This window comes from Pan paniscus, chromosome 19 (genome assembly GCF_029289425.2).
Source record: "Pan paniscus chromosome 19, NHGRI_mPanPan1-v2.0_pri, whole genome shotgun sequence".
NCBI classification, from domain to species: domain Eukaryota; kingdom Metazoa; phylum Chordata; class Mammalia; order Primates; family Hominidae; genus Pan; species Pan paniscus.
This window is the reverse complement of record NC_073268.2, coordinates 79,564,263-79,582,338: the sequence shown is the minus strand read 5'-3', so window position 1 is coordinate 79,582,338 and position 18,076 is coordinate 79,564,263. Positions and strand designations below refer to the sequence as shown.

At 39.9% G+C, this 18,076-nt stretch overlaps 1 protein-coding gene across 11 annotated transcripts in view; it reads right to left on the bottom strand.

The window, feature by feature from the left end:
* The window catches only part of TANC2 (tetratricopeptide repeat, ankyrin repeat and coiled-coil containing 2), a 471,869-nt gene that overhangs the window by 18,671 nt on the left and 435,122 nt on the right, over positions 1 to 18,076 (bottom strand). For all 11 annotated transcript variants that reach the window (XM_034942670.3, XM_034942673.4, XM_008963747.5 and 8 more), the window contains 4 exons: positions 13,227 to 13,412; positions 10,243 to 10,336; positions 3,907 to 4,040; positions 2,884 to 3,007 (listed from right to left, as the gene is read on the bottom strand). In XM_034942670.3, coding sequence (XP_034798561.1) covers positions 2,884 to 3,007; positions 3,907 to 4,040; positions 10,243 to 10,336; positions 13,227 to 13,412 — 538 coding nt within the window. The remainder of the gene's footprint in view (positions 1 to 2,883; positions 3,008 to 3,906; positions 4,041 to 10,242; positions 10,337 to 13,226; positions 13,413 to 18,076) is intronic.

Here is an 18,076-nt window from a genome sequence, read left to right as displayed (position 1 = left end):
CAAATACAAATAAACAAAAAATTCAGAGTTTAAACTACTCAGCCTTATTCAATAACTCCATCCCCACTTTTAAATTCTCCACCCACCCTTTCATATTCTGGATCTGTTTCCCTTCAACATTTCTATTTTCACTTGAAAGGATCAAGCATACTTGACATGCTGTTCTGTAATCAGTCTAAAATCCAATATACATTTGGTTCTTAAGGCCCAGACTGTAAGGCCTTCAATGGTAAGAAGCGAATCATTTACTTGCTAGAAGAATACCTAAGACAACGCTTTTCACACAGTAGGCATGTCATATTTAACTACATCAGAGATCAACTTACTGCACCGGGACACTTGGCTGCCCCCTCAGCTGGACAGGATTCAGATGTCAGCTCAAGCTTAGGACCTGCCACAGCAGGCTCAGGGTTTACTCAGCAGTTATCTAGCCTATCACCTTTGCATCTCTGGAGGTCATTAGAGTCTGTGGTTTCCCACAGGAGGATGAAAAGCTGGAAGGGACCATCCCTTAATCCTGATGAGAGCCATTTATGTAATGGTATAGTTTGCAATTAAAACACTGACTCTAATATGAAATAAGTTTAAATACGGAACAGAATCCAAGGCGTTTTCTCAGATGCAACATCTATAAATTTCCTGGACAAAGTATCCAGTGGAGGAAAGAGTAGGATAAGAAAGTTTTGGATGTACATTACAGATGAACTGATTTTTCCAAAGATAAGGAAAGAGAAGAAATTAAAAGGAGATACATATGAAACAAATCCATAATATGTTAAATACTTCCAAAATCCAATTTGTAATCTTCCTCTTCTCTCTTTTCTTTCTCATGCAGTTAATGAAATCACAATTCTCCCAAATGTCCGCCTTACAACTCTGGAGTTATCTTTAACTGTTCTATCCTTATTTCCTACATCTAATCAGGCTTCATATCCAAAATACCTCTTGCACATAGCCCTTTTTTCTTCTATGCTGAAAGCTACTGCCCTTGGGTTAGGACCTCATTATGCCTCATATGTTCCATTACGATGGCTTCCTAACTGATCTCCTGGCTCCTTTGTCAAATCTGCTGTTCACATACTGCCAGAGTGATTGTTTTTAAAGCATAACTCTGCCATCAATTCCTTATTTAAAATTTTTAAAGCCTCCCCAGATTCCTTTAGAATTAAGTCCAGATTCTTCTAACTTGGTCCTTTTCCATTTCCATATACCTTTCCAATTTTATTTTCCGTAGTCCCCTTACACTTTACTAGACAGCTTGCATATTTCTCCAAACCTGTCATTCCTCTTTGGCCTTTCATCTATGTTACTTCCTCTCCCTAAATACAAAACATTTTTCCTCTTCGAATTTCAAAGTCTGTCCTAGTCTAACTCAACAGACGCCTGTATCAGAGCACTCAGGATTCTCTGCTTTTTAAGGCATTTATCTTTGTTTCATCTCTTCCCTGCCACATTATAGACCCTTTGAGGGCACAGGTTATAGTGTATTAATTAAAAAAATCAGAACCACTCATAGTTCCTAGTATAGTGTTCTGCTAATAACATAGCCTAAATAAATCTTTGTTGAATTCATTAAGCCTCTAAGTGTGGAAAAAAATGAAACAGTCCAAAGATGAAAATGTCTTCACTGGTAAGGGAGAACAAATACCTGGAATCTATGGCTACGGAGCCTCTACTGGCACATGACAGGTACTTTGCAGCTATCTAAAGGTTATCAGTGGCTCAAGAGTTCCTGCCTCTTTCAGTGGACTTGGTTTGTTCTGGAATATTTACTCCGGACACATCTTATCTTGAGAATCTAGGCCCATCCTTCCTCCTCCTTGCTTCCCCAGCAGAATGAAGAGAGAGAGCATGAAGCCAAATTTCTTTGGTAGCTTATATGGGGAAGGCAAGAGCCACTTCGCACCCTGTAAGAGCAACTCTCTGATTCTGACCCAGCCTTGAGTCTGAGTCTGTGGGAAAAAAATCTTACTTGAGGGATACAGCTAAAGATCCAGTAAGTCTCTGACTGAGCTGTAGTTTGAAATCTTAGAAGAAACCTAATTTCTTCCTAATTAAACTACCCTCAGCTGCTCTGGCCTAGGCATAATTCTTCAGGAGGTTGGTTTCCTTGAAGGAAAGTACATGTGCTTGTGGATATAATTACAGACATTTGGGTCCAGTTTACTAATAGTGGAGGCTAATTGGAATGACTGCCTCTGTCTCTTGCTTCAAGTAAATGCTCAAGCTCCACTAGATGGCACTGCAGAGTCACCAGTGATGAGCTTTTTCTACTACAGAGGTCCACCATCAGCAGCCACTGTTATGCACAGGTGATAGAGGTCACAGCAACCAACAGGAGCCTGACGTACTTTAAGATGGTGGTGTGATCATCATCTCCTTTAACTTATTTCCCATTCACCAGGAATTTGTGGATGTTGGTAAGTGTCAAAAGGAATTTATTACTACAGGGTAATAATCTTGATCCCCCAAATAGGATCCCACAGTCAGCAGGGGTCTTCACTGGCATTTGCCTCCTTTGAATTCAAGAAAAATATTAGTTGTGCAGGCTTACAAAAGAATTGATAAAGTCAGAACACAATCCCCGGAAGATGAACATTTATTGAGTATATATTTTTAAAAAATCAAAGTTTGGAGACTACTGATCTGAATGAGAATTTAGAATATGTTAATTTCATTTAAATCCCTCAAGTCATAAGGAAATAGAGAGTATCAGAGTTAAAAGCATTACACTGAATACAAGAGGGGAGGAGATAGCCTTTCATTTTCCAACCCTGGATTAATATCTGTTCTTAGCATCTCCTGGGATTCATTGCTGGAAATCATGAGTTCACCAGGTAATTATGGAAACTGGCCAGCCAGCTCTAGCATTCCAAGACTAACCTTGTGCAAGCAGAAAGTCCACGGTTCCTAGATGGCCTTCGGAAGCAGCCATCATCAGCGGAGTGCGGCCCTGCTTGTCTGCCATGTTGACATCCGCTCCATGGGTGAGTAAAAGATCAACAATCTGCAAGTGCAGAGAAACAGGGACCAATTAGCCCAAAGAAGAGCTGCTGAGAAGACACGTGCACACTATCTCTTACTCTGTAGGAATTCCTACTGCTGTACGAGTCACCCATGTATTTTTCCACTTCCCCCATAAGTACCTGTATAGTCCTAGTACCATGTGATTTAATCTCTCTCTTAGGGACAGTCAAATGAGAAGGATTCAACTCTCAATGTCTGACTCAGCTACTAGTAAAAAAGAACTTAACAAAGGCCAAGATGTAGGATTAAACAATCCCATAGCGGAAGTTCCAACATAAATCACTCCTTTATTGCCCTCTAGTGGTTGCAAATCTGCCTGTAGTTAATACTTGCGACTGAACTGAACATAATCAAGTGACTCTGGTAACTCTTTAGGGCTGTTTGGCTTCTACAGCCTTTTTTCTATTGAAATACTTCTGAAGATTATTATCAGTGTGCTTTCCTTTCCATCCTAAGTGTATAAATTAACATTTATCCAGAATCCAAACATCTAAAAGGATTGTGTTGTTAGAATTTGCATTCACTGTATTTTCTTTTAGTAAGTCTCAGACATCTGCAAGTAAGTGATTAGCAGAAGTCCGCTGAGAAATGAACCTTCCAAGGAGTCTTTGGATGCTGTGAAATGTGAGAAGGAGGTCACTCTATCACCAGGACATAAGTAGTTAGTCCTTCTATACAATCTGTATCAAGTGATGGTTTTGAATGTTAACTGTTGTATTCTCAATTAACCAGAATATTAATAACAAAGGTCCAAGTCCTCAAACCTGATCACTGCTGGGTAACCCAAACTTTACTTGTGATCATTTTGCTCTGTGCATCAGAAGTCCTCACCTAGAACTCAGTCCTGCCTGAGGGACTGGAAGTGGTCGCCCTGCTTACCTGCCAGTGGCCCTGGCGCACTGTGCTGAATAGTGGCACTGCTCCTCGGCGGTTTGGCTGGGCCACTGCCGCCCCTTGTTCCAAGAGCAAACGGCACACCTCCAGTTTGCCCCTTCCGGCTGCAGCTGTTAGGGCTAAGGGCAGAGAACAAAGATTGAGGATAGGTGGTTCTGGTCCTCTCCAGCGCTCCATGTTAAATGTGACATATCCTTGTGTTTCATTAATGTAATTGCTACTTTACTTCTAAGAATAATGATTTTTGCCACCTTTTCCATAAAGAAAAGTTCTAAAGAAAAATAATGAATAAAGACACATTTAAATTGCCTCACAATATTTGGAGACAATAATAATAAATCTATAGAAAATTCACCTTTAATCAAACTCACTTGGTTTCATTTTTCCTAACCAGACTGTCTTCTCTGCTTTGGTCTACCTCTCCTTTGGTACCTCTTCCTAGCTACAAACTCTGTTAGTCTACGTGTGGGTGCAATCTAAAGACAAGAGTCTTTGCAGAGATAAAAAGTTTTTTTTGTTTTGTTTTGTTTTAGAATTAGCTGGGAACTACCTCCAGCCAAGCTCTACCCCTGGGCTCTTAAGCCTAGAGAACCAAAGTTAGGAATTGCAGTCCAAGGTCTTGGGCCAGTTTTCATTCTTTTTCTTCATTAGTTGATACAGAAGTTTCTGGTACATTTGCAATCATTTTTTATATAAGGATTTGAATGATTCAAGGTAGCAGTCTTAAAGATGAGAGAAGAGGTATGACAAAGACTATTTTCTTCTGAATATAAAATAATGAAGTCACAGGTAAAAATAGCTACAGTGAGTTTAAGAGACACATTAGGAAAAAAACAGAAACATTCTTCTTTTTGTGCCACTGTCCACTGACAATATGATCTCTGATACAAAGGAGATTTTACGAACGCCTATTTTGTCCTCAGAGTGTCATTTCAACAGTAGAAAGAGGAGTTTGGAGATATGAAGTCTATCTTTTAACAAATATGTATTTGTTTCATTTAACCATGGGCTCTCAGGTGCACAAGTCTATTGTTTTAAAAAATGAGGGGTATGGAGGATGGAAACACTGTTAGAACATGTAGGAGTTATACTTCATTTTAAAGAAAGAGGATAAAGATTTTTTTTTCCAAATTGACTTAAAAAATTGATGTAGTAGTCAGCAGGTTCTTCTTTCATTATGGCCTCCTACTCCAGTAACAAACCAGAAAATGATAATATTTGGCAGGCACAGATACTGCAGTTTGCAAACTTTAAAACGTATTCAGAGAAGCAAGTAAAATTTACATCAAATGGACATTTGCATTCATTTCCACTTAAGTGCAAATTATGGCATTTTGTCTCTGGACTTGGCCAAATTTATCCACTACTGAGTCATATGCAAAATGAAAACTACCTGTAATTTCCGCAAGTATAAACCTTCAAGTAACATTTTCCTTCCTTCTGCAAGGATAAGAAGGACTTATGAAGTAAAATGTGGTAATTTTAGAAGATACATGCACTCTTAAACCAGTTCTATCTATGGCTTGTCTTATGTGTATTTTCAATTTTAGTTGGAACTCCTGACATTGGCATTTCTTTTCAGTTCCTTACAGGAGGGCAGTGGCATGGTCCTATCTGAGGTGAGGGTCATTTCCAACCCTGAGTGGGTGAGCTCAGGTGTTAATGGCTATAATTATTTCCTGGACAAAGAAGTTTTATCTCTTGTTTTTTAAATATAAGTGATGCTCCCTCTTTCTCAAGTTCATATTTCTAAAAGGTTAGAAAACAAATTGTGAGTTCTATATATGGGTCAGAACACAAGAGTAGTTTAATAATTTGACTGGATAGACACTTATTAGGAACCATAAGAATTATCTCGGTGCATAAAACAAACCATTTGGAAAATTTCTAACCCACATTCTAAACCCGTTTAAAGTAGTTACTAGGTTGATAAGGTTGCAGCAAACCTCTGTATGTGAGGGTGCCAAATACATTATTTTTCACGAAAGAAGTTACAGCATCCTGGAGAAAATACAGAATTTCAGAATGAAGCCTCTCACTAATGATGCCAGTTCACAGAACACATCTGAATATTCACAACCAGTGACCATCTGGAAAGCCATACTGTCCAGTCTGACAATTCTATGGCTCTGGCTGCCCCATTTCTCCCCACTGGATAACACATTTACATGTGAGGGAATGTTCCATTTGGCCTTTTTCTTTGTTGTATCATCTCTGTTGTTTAGGTTATGATGTCATTTGGCAGCAACCTTCAGCTGATAGCTGGACATGGTTAACACAGCTGGCCAATTTCATCTCAGAACAACACAACTATGTAAAATGGAGTCTGGGCTTTTCAAAATCCAAGAGCAAGGAGTTGTATGGCTGGATTTTATATGAGATTTATCGAAAACTGTTAAAACTTTCTAAAAGAAAGGAGATGAAGGTAAAGCCAATTCTATAAAACACCAAACTGCAAACAGAGCAGTTAGGAGCCAACTTTCTTCCTAAAAGAGCAGTAACAGAATTTGTTTCCTAGCTTGTCAGCATCTGACGAGATGACCTGACAGAAATGGTCTTTTTTCAACGGGAAACATCTAAGGAGTTGGAAGAGGCAGACAGGATGTAGCTCAGAGTTGGGGAAACAGCCAGAGTCTGCTTGGATGGGATGCTGACACTAAAGAGAACGCAGAGATACACATGACTCTTTCATCTACTTTCAACCTTGGAAGAGTCCAGCACAGACAGGTCATGTAAGATCAAGGGGTGGGGTAGGAGGGGGAAGTGGCTGGGGAGAAATAAACTGATCACTGCTATTCAAAATGACATTAATAAAACACTTATTGAGCTATATGTCAGACACTGCTCTCAAAGAACTCATGGTTGAGTAAGGAAACAGACGAATATGTTAATATAGTGTGATATGCACAATGGAGATATGTCCTTGGTATGAGGGAAGGCACAGAGGAAGAGGTTTCTGAGATGGCCTCCAGGTAGAGATGATAATGTGAGTTAGATGCTGAAAGATGAACAGGAGATTTACAGGCATGGAAGGTGTGGGGTGGGCCAAGGGAGAGCATGAATAAAGGCACTGAGGGGAAAACAACATGTTTACTGTTATTGGAATTACTGGAGAAGACAGGCAATATATGAGACTGGAGATTATTACTGGTCTTTTTATGCTACATTAAAGGACTTAATCCTACAAGTAGTAAATGAAGGTCAGAAAGCAGGAAAGTGACACAAACAGACTATGGCTTAAAAAGATCACTTTGGCTGAAGTCTGAGAGATGTATCACAAAAGGGTGAGGCTAGAGGCAGAAGCTCAATTAGGAGGTAGCTGCAATAATCTAGGCAAATGATGATGAGGGCAGGAATTAAAGGAATCTAGTAAGTTTATGTCGTAAACTCTGGTTTCTTTTTGGGGCCATGTATTTCCAGGGTTGGCCTCCAGAGTTGCTAGAAGCTCTCAGCACTGGTCCTGGTCTGTGCCCACAACACAAGGGAGAGGAGGGTGTGGTGAACAATCTTGTCACCTTGTTTGCTTTTCTTCTGTGGTGTTCCCTAAGAAGTCTGTGAAAACTCTACGGGATGGGAGGGGGTCAGCAGATAGTGAAAGCTGGATGTAAGATGATGACATCTGGAAAGATAAAGAGGCTGCAAATGGAAGACGAAAGCAACCAGGATGCTCCAGTGATCTGCCTTCAGAAAATCTAATATGTAAAAATCACATCCCAATTAATATTCTAAGATTCACTTTCTCCCTCTACATTTTAACATCTCTGAAATTGGAATGCATCTTACAATTAATGTGATAATAAAGAATTGTGTCAGTATAGTTGGCAGAAGTTGTTTGTTTCTGTAGTGGCACATAAAATAATGGCTACATAGTTTCTTAAAGTTAATGGTGTCTTAGATTTGATAGAGTAAGTGATACATATTATAGGAAACATCACGACCATTGTATTTTCCTTAGGTTAAAAATTGTCACTTAGGTCCTGGTTGCAGATATGAGCCCCCACCAACTAGCTTTGGGTCACAGACCACTTTTGTATGTGAAAATATGTATAAGATTTTGTCATGAGAGGAAGCATCATAATTCAATAGGTCATTATAAAATTTAAATGATCATGTGCTATAAGTTAGAAAGGCACATGTATGTTTAATAAACATCACAGTAGATAGAACAGTAAATCAAAGTCCATTCTATACTAGTGATGAGTTGTAGGGTCATTGTCACATAATAAACATTATTTTCCAGAATTTTTTCTGAAATAAAATAATTTTTCATAGATATAGAAATTGTATTACAGCCAGGCACGGTGGCTCACACCTGTAACCCTAGCACTTTGGGAGGCTGAGGTGGGGAGATCACCTGAGGTCAGGGGTTTGAGACCAGCCTGGCCAACATGGTGAAACCCCATCTTTACTAAAAATACAAAAAAAAAAAAAATTAGGTGTGGTGGTGCACGCCTGTAATCCCAGCTACTCGGGAGGCTGAGGCAGGAGAATCACTTGAACCCAGGAGGCAGAGGTTGCAGTGAGCCGAGATTGTGTCACTGCACTCTAGCCTGGGGGACAGAGTGAGACTCCGTCTCAAAAAAAAGAAAAAAAAAAAAAAAGAAATCATATTACAAATAAATTTCATCTTAACTCATGTTTAAGTAGCTCTTCATGTTTATAATATTATAATTATATTGTATATATGCATAAGTCAAACACAACACAATTCTGATTACAAGCAAACACATGAAGTTTTGATTTTTTAAAATCTTGAGATATGGTACATATGTACAAAATTTACTGTAAAAATTTATTGTATACTTTAAGGAATAAAATATTTTAAAAATCCTGAGGCCATAAAATTTTATTCTAATAAGAAATTCATGTCAATAAAAATAAGTCCTCCATTTAATTCACGCCCTTCTTGAGTATTTTTAAGGATTTCTTTCAAGTACACCATCAGAATGTGTTTGATATTCATCGCTATGACTATTAGTCTTGTAATTTCTATTCATTATCACCATGGGGACACGACTCTTTTTGCTGCTGTCAGTGGTTACACCGCCATGCCCTTGGCAACAAAGGGTCTGCTGGAGATGTGGCAACACTGTTGGAGAAGGCTGTGCTGATAGAAACACACCAACATGCCCCTCCTGCAGCTCTGGGTCACACACATATGCATACTCCAGAGCGGCTGATGTCCTGCCCAGTTCCTTCTCCTCTGGCTTCCCTCAGGGTGGGGCTCCAGAGACAGCAGCTGTTTCCAGCTGTACACTTTCCTTTAATCTGTCATGGACTCTTAAGCTGCAGCTGCCAGGCATCTGCTCCCTTTGGATCTTACAAAAGGAGGGATTATTCGAGAAGCAAATTCCTGAGTTTTGGACCATTCCACATGATGTTAAAGAAGTCAGGAAACGTGTGTAAGACTTTGTCACGAGAAGAAATGCCACAATAGGTCTTTATAAATTTTAAATGAGTTCAAGAACCTCTTATTTTTAATAACACTCTTATCCTAACCCAAATGCATACCCTTCTTGTTTAGTAAAATATTCTCCCTAGATTGGCCATCTCAATATTGGTCTACTTCTCCTGGAAAATATCACACATATCTGGGGTTACTCTACAGTTTTCATTGCCCTGGTTTCATAAAAACACATCCAAGGTTACTAATGTTTCTCCAGATGCTGCAGTTTAGACTTGGAGGGAAGACAACAATCACTTCCTGCAAAGGCCACAAGGAAGAGGCTTCTGTTTGCATTGTACCGAACGATACAGAAACTGATTTGCTACAGACCAACAGGAACTGCATGAGGCTGGGCATTCATTGTGCATCCAGATAGCAACTTTACTCATAATGTATTAGATTAATTGTGTCAGATACCACGCTATCACAGTAACATTTGGTTAAGCCAGAGGTGTGGGTGAAAATTTAACATCCTGGTTAACAAATGCAAGGGGAAAGAGTTATTTTGATGGGAGAAATATTTATTCCTAACTACTACAAGGATCACATAAAAAGGAGACAGGCCACAATAATTTTCTGCTCTGGTTTGGCACATTGTAAGGTAACTTTCAGTCTTTTAAAAATATTTGGAAACAAGAGAGGGAAAAAGTTTTGTTTGAAAGAAGACTCTGGTGCAAAGAGTATGGAGAATCCACAGGCAAAGAGGATGGAAAGAGGAAAACTGCTTGACTGTTTAGTTTGGCTGAATCAGTCTGCATTACAAAAGCCGGAGACAGAAGACTGCCAAATGTATGCCAGGGAAAAAATAAGGGGGTGAGATTCGAGAGTCCACACAAACACAACACATTCTTGAGGGCAACGTCCATGAGAGGTACCTGTCTCTCCCCAGAGACTGTCAAAGCTGTTGATCTGTGCTCGCTCTACTTCCTCTTCATCTTTTTCTGGAAGATCAAGTAGGTAGGAGACAATCTGAAACAAGAAGTTGTGTCAGCTCAAACTTCAGGTGGAAAACTATGCTATTGACACTAGCCTGTGAGGTTTGGAAGATGCTTGGATGATCCAAGTATCACTAAATCTCTTGCACACAAAAGGAATCAGAATTGACCGTCCTAATAAAGAAACTCACAGCTTCCATGATGAGCATTTGTCTTATCAGGTATGGTTTACACATTTCTCTAGAATGCAATTCACTTATATAGCATGTGATTTTTAAAAAATTACATATTCTTCATATTTAAGTTAAAGAAGCAATCCTTCCTCCTCCCTATAAAAAAGCCATAGAAAATAAATATGAGAAAACTGAGGGCCTGTTTTTCTTTCTTTTTTTTTTTTTGAGACAGGGTCTCGTTCTGTCACCTAGACTGGAGTGCAGTAATGTGTTCATGACTCACTGCAGTCTTGACCTCCCAGGCTCAAGCAATCTTTGCACTTCAGCCTCCGGATTAGCTGGGACTACAGGCATGCACCACCACACCTGGCTAATTAAAAAAGTTTTTTTTTTCTTCCCCAGAGATGTGGGTCTTGCCATGTTGTCCAGGGTGGTCTTGAACTCCTGGCCTCAAGTGATTCTCCTGCTTTGGTCTCCCAAAGTGCTGGGATTACAGGTGTCAGCCACTGCATCTGGCCCTGTGTTTCCTCAGAGTAAAGTGATTATCTTCCTTTTTCCTCTCAGATGTATAAGGACTGTTCTGCAACTAGTAAAGGGAGAAAAATCTCTAAACACAATGAAAAGTGACAGTTCTGTTTCTGGGAATTTGACTGAACAGGGTTCAAAAACCTCCCATAGATGATACAAATTTAATATTACTTAACACTCCCTTGGTGACATGTCAGCTCAATTGATATGGTAGCTGTGTTGCTGATTATCCCATGCTTGCACTGGCCCATGAAAGCTGACTGTTAAATTCTCAGAAATTCTGAAAGCCAGTTGTTTATTAGAAATCAAATAGCAATTAAATAAATTAACATTAAAAACAAAGGTTAAAGAATACTCAAATCTCGCAACTTCCTATTATTTAACTATATCTTACTATTATCTATGCTGTTGAGGTTATTTATATTGATTGTGCATGTCTTGTCTGCATGGTGGGAATATTACATCACAACATGCTACTATGCTTCTCCTCCCCTCTTTGTTTCAGTGATGTCACACTGGTAGCTTGAAATTGGCCATGATGGGAGTATTTACACCCTTGAAACTGGCAAACATTATAAATCAGGGCTTCATTTAGTGCTAAAGCTGAAAGAGGATTCAGTTCAATGAATATAGTTCGTATGTGGATGAGAAGTAGTTTAACAGTAGATCACATATCAGATTTAACGGCAATACAGTTATTGAGAAAAGAGCAAACTGGGATGCAGCTCCATTTGTCAAACTTTCGTTATAAGTTACAACCACAGGTTAGCTAAAAATTTGGCAAAAATCAACAAAAGCTTTCAATTAAGAGTATTATATAGTTCATTATTATTTGTAAGTTGTGTGCAACATATTTTTTGTTTGTTTGTTTTTTTTGAGATGGAGTTTGCTCTTGCTGCCCAGGCTGGAGTACAATGGCATGATCTCAGCTCACTGCAACCTCCGCCTCCCGGGTTCAGGTGATTCTCCTGTCTCAGCCTCCCGAGTAGCTGGGATTACAGGTGCCTACTGCCATGCCTGACTAATTTTTGTATTTTTAGTACAGATGGGGTTTCACCACGTTGGCCAGGCTGGTCTCCAACTTCTGACCTCAGGTGATCCACCCGCCTTGGCCTCCCAAAGTGCTGGGATTACAGGCGTGAGCCACCACGCCCAGCCTCTTTTTTTTTTTTAATTATTTCAAATTTTATTGTAGATTCAAGGGCAGTGAATGTACAGGTTTGTTTCATGGTGTACTGGATGATGCCGAGGTTTGGGACACAAAAGTTCCCATCACCTGGTAGTGAGGATAACAACAGTTTTTCAACCCTTTCCCCTTCCTTTCCCCTCCCAGTAGTCCCCAGTGTCTACTGTTGCCTCTTTATGTCCATAGGTACTCAATGTTTAGCTCCCACTTATCAATGAGAACATGTGGTATTTGGTTTTCTGTTCCTGTGTTAATTCACTTAGGATACTGGCCTTCAGTTGCATCTATGTTGCTGCAAAGGACATGATTTTGTTCTTCTTACGGCTGTGTAGTATTCCACGGCAACACATTCTATCAGTAAAATTTATAATAAACGTATGCGCACACACACAAACACACACCCCTGTTCCACCCCACACCCCTCTTCACAGTTGGTTGTTAAACATTTCCTAGCACACTACCAATTCCCTACATTTGCCACTATTATTGTTATTATCATTAATAAATAAACTGTATAATGTTTAACAGTTTACCAAGCATCCCTTATAACAGCCTTGTATAAAGGAGTTTATTAGCTTCACTTTGCTGATGGGAAACTAAACTTCTAAGAGATTAGGTAAATTGTTCAAGGGCTAGAGTTAATGAATAGCGAGGCTGGGACTCAAATCTGGTCCTTCTGAGATTCTAAATGTTATGCTGTTCCTGTGCCACATTATCTAACCATGTGACTACACCTCAATAATTCATCTCTTTGAGCCTTGGTGCCACTGTCTGTTAAACAGGGAGGAAAACATGGAGAATAATTATATCATTTCCACGGTCCTTTCCAACTCGCACCTTTCTATACCTATAATTTGAGGGACTTTGGCATTTGAGTAAAGTGCTTCATGGAGTTTAATCTCCTTATTATTCAGAGCAGCGATCACGAATTCACACTAATTTGGTTGGCAATTTTGTCTTCGTGCAATCTTTTCTCCTGGTTTCCTGGGTCCTTCAATACATAGCTTGAAAAAACAATCCTATTGCCTACTTCTTACCTCAGTATAACCCATGCTGGCTGCAGCAATGAGGGCCTGTTGGATGGCATGGCTCTTCTTAAATACTCCTTGCTGCTGGCCGGCCATCGTCCAGTCACACTGAATCAAAAACTTGACAACCTCCAGATGACCTCGGAGTGCAGCATGAACCAAAGCACACTGCCCGTTCTTATCCAAATGATCCACCTAAGAGGAGAGGACAGGAGATATGTGTGAACACAGACTTGTGGCTGAGCTCGCAATCTAGTCACATCCACCACTGCACAAGCCTAGGCTACTAAGAATCATCCTTTCCACTCCTGGAACCAATCTCTGAGCAAATTCAGGAGACTCTGCTCAGCCTAGATTATTACTGAGCTACAACTATGCTAAATGTCTCTCTGGGAAGAACTTCTTTTCCTCAGAAAAGGTCAGACTTTTTTTTGCATTCCAAGAAAAACAAAAACCAAAACTCTCAGTTTGAGCTTCGTCTTCCTGAGGTAAATTCTTCTTTGTCTCCTCAAATAGTTCATTTTAGACCAAGATTTGAGAAACTGGTAGCTCTGCTGGCGTAAAAAAAATTATCTTTGAAATCAAAAAAGGGAAGAAAAACATTTTGAAGCTACAATTTTTTGGCCTTCCAAAGAAGCAAAACATCTCACATCATGAATCATTTGACCACCAAACTTTGGCAAAGTCTGCTTCTCTCTTCCAGCAGGAGGGAGGACTCTCAAAGATCTGCCCCAAATGGCTAGAGGCACTTCTGGCTTAGCGCACCAATAGCCGTCTTCATAATTTCAGTGTTGGTTACAAGTTTAGGCTGAAAGAAGACCCTGATCAAGACTGATTTACCAGAAGGGCCTTCGTTTCAACAGACGAGTAGCCTTTCATTAGATGAGTAGCCTTTTCTGGTAGGTAGGTGGTACTTGTCCTGCAGTAGTTAGATCAGTTGAAAATATAAGTTCTGTTTCTGGCTTTCCTACTGATTTCAGTTCCATCCAGCCATCCACATAGTGAATATTTACTGAATACAGAGTATGTGGCAAAGTACCACTTAGGTGAATAAGACAGTAAATATATAGGTTCTGCTCTCAAGGACTCTCCAACAAGGTAGGGGAGATGTGACCAATGTGACAAGAGCCTGTCCAACAAAGGAGTATACAATAAATTTAAAGGAACGTAAAAGTGAAATAACATTTCAGAGGAAGGAAAGATTAATTCCTGGCTAGAATCAGGAACAGATTCAGACAGAAAGGTCTATCTTGACTGGCTGAGATGGAAAATGATTAATGTATTCTACTTTTTGTAAGAGTAGGGCACATGAAAGGGAAGTTTAAACTCTAAGGTGGAAAAGGTCTTTTGGGACAGAGCATGGATATTTCTGAATGCCAGGCTAAGTGGTCTGAATTGTAATCAATAGGCAGTGAAGTCATTGAGTGTTTTCATGCTCAGAACTGTATTTTCAAAAACTAAGCGAATGGATAAAAGAAACCATGGCTCCTTGGAGAAATGGTTGATTCCAGGACTGGGGTAAGAGATGAGACTAGAACATCTTGTGGTGTCAGAAAGTCTGAAAATGCTCAAAAATTAATAGAGGGAAGTTGAAAGGACACAGGAATCAGTTTGAAGGAGATCCCAATGGCCAAATCTGGGGCAAGGTGAACAATGAAAATGAATAATAATGGTAACGGATTTCAGGCTATGGAATAAAATAAATATCCATGACTTCATAGTAATATCAATAAATACTTGAATAAATACATGGGGGAGAAGGGATCGCTTTCCCTTTCAGTAACATCTCAATTAATACATGTTGAGGGAATGATGGAAGTAGAAAATCACTGTTAGGCAAACATCAAAGCAATAATTATTGCAGTGGCTGGGCATGGTGGCTCATGCCTGTAATCCCAGCACTTTGGGAGGCCGAGGCGGGTGGATCACCTGAGGTCACGAGTTCGAGACCAGCCTGGCCAACATGGTGAAACCCCATCTCTATTAAAAAATACAAAAATTAGCTGGGTGTGGTGGTGGGTGCCTGTAATCCCAGCTACTCCGGAGGGTGAGGCAGGAGAATCACTTGAACCTGGGAGGCGGAGATTGCAGTGAGCTGAGATCATGCCATTGCACTCCAGCCTGGGCGACAAGAGTGAAACTCCTCTCAAAAAAATAATAATAATAATAATAATAATTACTGCAGCAAGAATCACTGATGGATCCTAACATTAGTGGACAAAAGTATGACAAGAACCGGGACGTCTATCTTTCTAGTCTCAAAAGCATAACCCTAAAAGATATTTCTTAATTACAAAAGGAAAAACAGTAACTTCAGAGCTGAGAAACCTGGAAGACATTACCTTAGATGCCTGTTGGGGGTCAATGTCCTCCTAATTCTGGAGTAGGGGTTAAGCTAGAGTGATCAAATGCTCAGAAGAATCCAGCGAAGAAAAAGACTTCTGAAATAATGAAGAACATTATTCCGTATTGGAGGCCTTTTTGGACAGGTATTGTGCGGTGGCCTTGGTATGTACTTTCTTGGACAATGTCGCATCATCACTGATATATGGTCAGTGTGTTGGTGAGCAGGTCTAGGGTAGCCAAGTGACTGAGGTTAACACCACCTGTAATAAGACCTATCAACAGCAGGGACTTCTAGTGCTGCATTTTTATAAGGGTACAGCATTGCTTACGTGGTATTCTTGCCAAAAATATATACACTCAATCTCACAGTGAGAAAACATTAGATAAACTAAAATTGAAAAACATTCTACAGAACAACTGGCTGGTATTCTTCAAAACTGTCAAGCTCATAAAAGATCAACAAAGACTGAGAAACTCTCACAGGTTGGAGGAGACTAAGGAGGCACAACACTAAATGTAATGTGAGATCCTGACCTGGATTCTCTAATGCAAAAATGATCAGTGGGACAGTTGGACAAATTTCAGTAAGGTCTGTAGATTAGTTAATAGTATTATCACCAAATTACTTTCCTGGTTTTGATAATGAGACTACAATTACTTAGGCTGTTAACATTAGGAGAAGCTGAATGGAGGATATACAGAAACTCTATGCATTTTTTTTTGCCTACAAGAGAATTATTTTATTTACTTTTATTATTTTAAATTGACACATAATAATTGTGCATATTTATGGGGTACAGTGTGATATTTTGATACATGTATGCAATGTGTAATGATCAAATTAGGGTAATTAGCATACCCATCACCTCAAATGTGTATCATTTCTTTGTGTTGGGTCTCTGCACTATTTTTGCAGTATCTTTGAAAGTCTAAAATTACTTCAAAATAGAAGCTCTACAAAAGCTAAGGGGATGGTGTGTAATAGATGAGATGAGAATCTGAAAAACGGGTTTGTTACACAAGAAGACTCCAAGAATAATTCAGGGGGATAGTGGCAGTTGGGGTAGAGACCAAGGAGTAGCTTCTCAAGCTCTTTTGAGGATAACATTGAAAAGTGCTGGCCACTAAATGAATTAGGAAGGGCAAAGGAGGGAAAGATGTCAATGACTCCCTAGTTCTGAGAAAAACGGAGGCTACATTAGCAGACTTTGAAAATCCAGAAAGAGGAGGGTAAAGATGCTGAGTGATTTTAGAAAGCTGGATCTGAGGAAGTAACTAGTCAGGGATATGAACATGCCTGCCAAGGAAGCAGTTACAAATGTGAAACTACAGCTCAAAAACACTTTCAGAAATTAGCAATTTGGGGTTAAGAGTCACCAAAATGTAGGTAGGAGAACTAGAACCCAGTCGGGTTTGACGCCAAAGCCTATGACTTTAATGCTGAAGCCATGGCGAGTATGAGGACGGAAGGAAGACCAGAGGATCTCAGTGAACAGTTCTATCAGAAGAAGAAGAGAGGGGCAGCCAGAGAAGTGGGAAATGACATTAAAAGTTTACTACTGGCCGAGCACAGTGGCTCACGCCTGTAATCCCAGCACTTTGGGAGGCCAAGGTGGGTGGATCACCTGAGGTCAGGAGTTCAAGACCAGCCTGGCCAACATGGTGAAACCCCATCTCTACTAAAAATACAAAAATTAGCCAGGCGTGGTGGTGTGCGCCTGTAGTCCCAGCTACTTGGGAGGCTGAGGCAGGGGAATTGCTTGAACCCAGGAGGCAGAGGCTGCAGTGAGCCAAGAATGTGCCACTGCACTCCAGCCTAGGCAACAGAGCCAGGCTCTGTTTAAAAAAAAAAAAAAAGGTTTATTATTGCTAATACTATGGAGGGGCTCAGAGATGTGAGGAATGAGACAAAGCTGCTTTATTTGGTGAATGGCAGTCATTAGTGACTTTTAAAAGAGCAGCTTGGTAGAATGTAGGGAGGTTGGGTTATTTTCTTTTTTACAGATACTATTTATTAGGCACTATATAAGATTAAAAGAGACTTTAACACCTCTTTTAAAAAAAGGCTTTATCTCTTTCAATGCTTACACTGACTCGTTTAACACCCTTTTTATAGATGAAAAGTGCGATTGAGAGCGGTTAAGTGACTTGTTCAAGCCCTCGTATAAATTAAGTATGGACACAGGATTTGACCCAGTTGTGTCTGATCCTAAAGCTTATCATTTTAATGAGTTGCCTCCTCTCTCATTCATGGAAGCCAGAATGCAAGTGGTTAAGGAGTAATAAAGAGGTGAATGTAGCCAGTATAGAGGACTCTTAGGACAGGTTTGGCAGAGGTGAAAGGGAAGAGATGGGATGTTGCTTCTGGTTAGCAAGGGAGAGGAACATTTCTTTTTTAGGTTAGGTAGGTTTCTACATTCATAGGTTTGTAGAAACTGAGAAAAAAGGTAGTGTGAATTTAGAAAAAGAATGAAATAACGTGAGAGAATGAGCAACACCGTGGGTTAAGAGTG